This window comes from Nannobrachium achirus (assembly GCF_963921795.1).
Source record: "Nannobrachium achirus genome assembly, chromosome: 4".
Taxonomy (NCBI): Eukaryota; Metazoa; Chordata; class Actinopteri; order Myctophiformes; family Myctophidae; genus Nannobrachium; species Nannobrachium achirus.
In genome coordinates, this window is record NC_137813.1 from 8,113,705 (window position 1) to 8,118,828 (window position 5,124).

Below are 5,124 nucleotides of genomic sequence, written 5' to 3' on the forward strand. Positions count from 1 at the left end.
GAGGGGGAATGCATAGTCAACGCACACATTAGATACCGCCCACTATGTTTGATTGGTCAAAAGCGCTGCCTGTCACCAGACTTGGGTACCGCCCAAAATCCCTTCCGTGAGTTTGGTGTGTGACAGACTCAGTAGCGTAGCGTTCTCTGAGGCTGTTCTTGAGAGACTAGTGATTTGGTAACACTACCTAAAGGTTGGGGTCTGTAATGCATTACAATCACCTTTACAATGCATGATAAGGCTTCATAAAACTTGTTATAAATGTTTAAAATTATGCTTAAACTTATAGCAAGGATTTACGCAGTATTACAAGTGTTGGTCATACTACAGTATTAAAATCAACAGAACAGCACATTATAACTACCATACTTTAGTTTGTATTCCATGTTTATATAAGTATATTTTAATATGTATAGAGGGGCTAAGTGTTTAGAGTGTTTTTTATACACGAGACTCGTTTACAGAATAAGCTTGCTGTTAAATAATATGCACTGGGTCAATAGTATACATACTAATTAATTCCTTTTTTTGTTTATTGTAATCATAATTACTTTACTTTACACATACTGTAAGAACAGCAATACTATCAGTGAGTGATAATCTAAAGAGTGTCGTCATTCCCTGTTGTAGCAGAGACTGTATCTGAGGGAGAATGCACATCCACACATCAACCCTACAGCTCAGTTAGAGATACAGTCTCTGCCACAGTGTTAAAATGTAGGGTTCAGTGGTAAAGTGCCTGACCGCCACAATGGAGATTGCTGGTTCAAATCCACCGTGGGTCATCAGGCTTGATTCTAGCTTCCACAATGAACACACTCTGCCCGTCTTTGTGGAGGGAAGCCGGCGTGTGGAGGATGATATTTGACACTGCGAGTATTCCTACGGGCTGAGAGAGGGAGGAGGAGGAGTAGGAGGAGGGAGGGAGGGGCACCTGTCAGCAGGTAGTGTTGGGTAACCTCGCCTACCAGTCTTTCTGGGGAGAAAGCCTGGTGTTCGTTCACAACAGACATTTGGTTTCCACCTAAAGCGCGGAAACCACTAGAAGAAGCGGCGTCGCTTTGATTTAGTTCCCCTCGTTTGTTTCCCCAATCCATATTAAAATGCTCGAGAGTAGTGTAGTCTTGCCAGTCGCTACGAGTTGGACTAAAAGATGCATATACCAAACAAATCTTTCGAAAGCAAAACTACGCCGCATCAAGGTGTTTATTAGGTAGGCCCTAAAACTATGTCCTTGGGTGCAGGGGAATATTTTGGGTTAAAACTGAATCCGGTTGATTGTTCCGGCCAAAGTGTAGTCCGTCTAGGACTACAACATGACGCAAAGTGGTTTCCGCTCCCGACCGGATCAAACCCCGTAAATGGAATGATCCCAGACTAAGTGTTGGTCAGTGGTGTGAAGTAACTATACATTTACTTAAGTACTGTACTTAAAGGGATATTTCACTTTCATAAAAGAACGTTGAGAAACTTCAATTTGCTTGATTAGTTTTTTAGATATTTTATATAAATTATTCTTTACTATACAAACCCATTGTAACTCCATTTGAACCATGATGGATTCATACATAGAGACTGTATATGAGGGAGAATGCACATCCACACATCAACCCTACAGCTCAGTTAAAGATACAGTGTCTGCCACAGTGTTTAAATTGTAGGGGTGCAGCAGTAAAGTTCCTGACAACCACCGTGGAGATTGCTTGTTCGAATCCAGCGTGGTTCATCAGGCTTGATTCAAGCCTCTACAATGAACACACTCTGCCTGTCTTTGTGGAGGGAAGCTGGGGAGTGGAGGATGATATTTGACGCTGCAAAGTATTCCTACGGGCTGAGTGGAGGAGGAGTAGGAGGAGGAGGGAGGGGCACCTGTCAGCAGGTAGTGTTGGGTAGGAGCAGGTTAGGGTTAGGTATACACATTAATGCATGCATGGCGTGCACGCATGCACCTATGCATGCACGCACGCAAGCACACACGCACACAGGAAAGCACACACACACACACAGGAAAGCACACGCGCACATAATAAATGTATTAAAAATAATATATCTGCACATCAAATAAAAACTGATGGCATACAACTGGAGGAAAGCAGAAGCAAATTGGCATCGATAAATAAGTGTGAGTTTGAGGGGACCAAACAGTGACGGCATGAGGAAGAAAAACAAACTATGATTGGGACATGCGTGACAAGGAAACAAATACATTTAAAAAAGTCCCCTCTCTCTCTGTCTCATTCCATCTGTGAAGATGAAGTTGAATATCTAGTCTTGGCATTCATGATCTCATTGTTTGATAAAGTCATGCTGTTGTAGAAACCCTGTCTAGTTGGGTTGGATACAATGGATAGACATGCAACACCCACGTGCACAACACGTGCGCAACACATGCACAACATATACACATCACGTGCACATCACATGCACAACACAAGCACTCATAAGCAGCACAAGTCAATACTGATATGCAGGGATTCACTAGTCAGTGTTCTATCAGTCTTGACCAGTGATTTTCAACAGGTTTTAAATGTGGTGTTGACGTCTAGAGAGAAACCAGTTGGACACAGCAAGCAGTGATGGACTCACCATGCAGTCAATGACAGAGATGTACTGTACAGCTAGGACTGATGGAAATGATACATGATAATGAATACATTTTATTATACCATTATAATAAAAAGCAAGTCTCTTGCACACAAGAGTGACAGGTGCACCGAGGAGAAGACCAAACAATGGTCCAATGAACTGATTAAGAAAAAACTCTTGCACACTTTCTTCAAATGCAAGAAAGGGCTTTTAATGGGAATACAGCAATATTTGGGTCTATTTTGACCTGCATCAATATAAGAAAATTCTACAAAATTCGGTTCTGCATTTTGAAGTTGTATACTGTACGTATATAATGCGTAATTCTGGTTCTTCTACTTTTCTTTCTCATAATATTTGTGTTAAAATAGAACTGAAGGGCTAAATAGAACATTATAAATTACAACTTTTTATTTTTATTTTTACCTTTTATTGTGACTTTGATTTTGTATGATATTCGAAACAAATGGCCAAGGTCTTTGCACCCACATTGGTGGCATTTAATTATATACTGTTTATTAAATGTGGAGAGAGAGAAAGAGAGAGAGAGAGAGAGAGAGAGAGAGAGAGAGAGACTAGGCCCAATTGCATCATCTCTCTAAAGTAAACAAGGTAGTTTTTCTTTTTCTTTTTTTTCAAGAGGATTCACACTGCTTCTTTCGTTTATCGTCCTTGATAATTGGTTGGCGACATTTTATTTCACAAGATTTCTTGTGAAGCAGAGGAATGTTCCATGTTAACCTGCAGGATCACATGCATGCACACGCACACACACGGGCACACACGCACACACACACACACACACACACGCACACGCACACACACAAGGAAATTGTAACCGCTCTTAACCACTATAAAAGAAGGTTCTCAAACTCAGACTGCATTGAACCTTCTACTGGAGCTGAACATACACTCAACACACTCAGAACTCCTTTGATCTGAACAACAAGGTGCAACTTTAAAGACTTCAAGATGATACTTGTTGTTGCAGTTCTGTTGCTGGCTGTAACAGTCCACTCTGCTCCTCGTTGCCTGCTTCTGGACTGTGAGGAAATCTACAAATTCTCCACACAGAGTGGTGTGTACACCATCTACCTCACTGCTGCACCTGTCAAGGTCTACTGTGACATGGACACAGATGGAGGGAAGTGGACAGTCATCCAGAGAAGAGTGGACGGCACTCTGAACTTCTACAGACCCTGGGCTCAGTACAAGGCTGGGTTTGGAGACGCATCAGGCGAGTACTGGCTGGGACTGGAGAACATGCATCTCCTTACCAAGAACAAAACGTATCAGCTGAGGGTGGACATGGAAGACTTTGCGGGAAACACAGCGTCTGCCTCTTACTCCTCTTTCTCTGTGGGTTCTGAGGCTGGTGGCTACAGGCTGCAGGTTGCTGGCTTCAAGAATGGAGGAGCAGGAGACTCACTGACCCCTCATAATGGAATGAAATTCTCAACCTTTGACAATGATCAGGACAAGTCGGGCAGCAACTGTGCAAGTGGTTACTACGGTGCATTTTGGTACAATTCCTGTCACTCTGCTAACATCAATGGCGCTTACCTCTGGGGGAAGACGACTCATTTTGCAACAGGTGTAGTTTGGTCCAAATGGAAGAAATATCATTACTCCCTGAAGGCTGTAGCGATGAAGATCAGACGTGTTCCTTAAACATGTTTAGGTTCACATGCATAGATTTTGGAAAGGCACAGCCGTGATATAAAAGGCATGATGCAATATTCACTCTTTTTCATGGTTTGATTTGTTCTCTCTCTCTTTGAGACTCTGTATAATCCTAAACTCATACTGTAGATATCTGTATTGTATCACATATGATTACAGTGGTGACCTGTCCTCTATGGCTGCTAAATCAATAAATAATCCAAGCTGTTATACGAATAAAGAGATGCATGTAAAGACAAAGACGAGGTGTATTTGGTGATTTGGTAACAATTTACTTAAAGGTTGGGGTCTGCAATGCATTATAATCACCTTTACAATGCACGATAAGGCTTCATAAAACTTGTTATAAATGTTTAAAATTATGCTTAACAAGATTTGTGAAGTATTACAAGTGTTGGTCGTACTACAGTATTAAAATCAACAGAACAGCACATTATAACTACCATACTTTAGTTTGTATTCCATGTTTATATAAGTCTATTTTACTATGTATAGAGGGGCTAAGTGTTTAGAGTGTTTTTTACAGAATAAGCTTGCTGTTAAATAATATGCTTATAGTATACATACTACTTAATTCCTTTTTTTGTTTATTGTAATCATAATTACTTTACTTTACACATACTGTAAGAACAGCAATACTATCAGTGAGTGACAATATCTAGAGTGTTGTCATTCCCCGTTGTAGCAGAGATTGTATCTGAGGGAGAATGCACGTCCACACATCAACCCTACTGCTCAGTTAAAGATACAGTGTCTGCCACAGTGTTAAAATGTAGGGTTCAGTGGTCGTGCCTGACCACCACAATGGAGATTGCTGGTTCAAATCCACCGTGGTTCATCAGGCTTGATTCAAGC

The 5,124-nt window shown here is 41.2% G+C and overlaps 1 protein-coding gene across 1 annotated transcript; it reads left to right on the plus strand.

Moving 5' to 3' along the window:
* Positions 1-3,558: 3,558 nt before the first annotated feature.
* LOC308282611 (microfibril-associated glycoprotein 4-like) lies at positions 3,559-4,257 on the plus strand (the record flags this gene model as incomplete). The annotated part of the gene is made up of 1 exon (XM_080722998.1): positions 3,559-4,257. One exon carries the CDS (start codon positions 3,559-3,561, stop codon positions 4,255-4,257), a length of 699 nt encoding a protein of 232 aa, XP_080579124.1.
* Between the last annotated feature and the right edge of the window lie 867 nt (positions 4,258-5,124).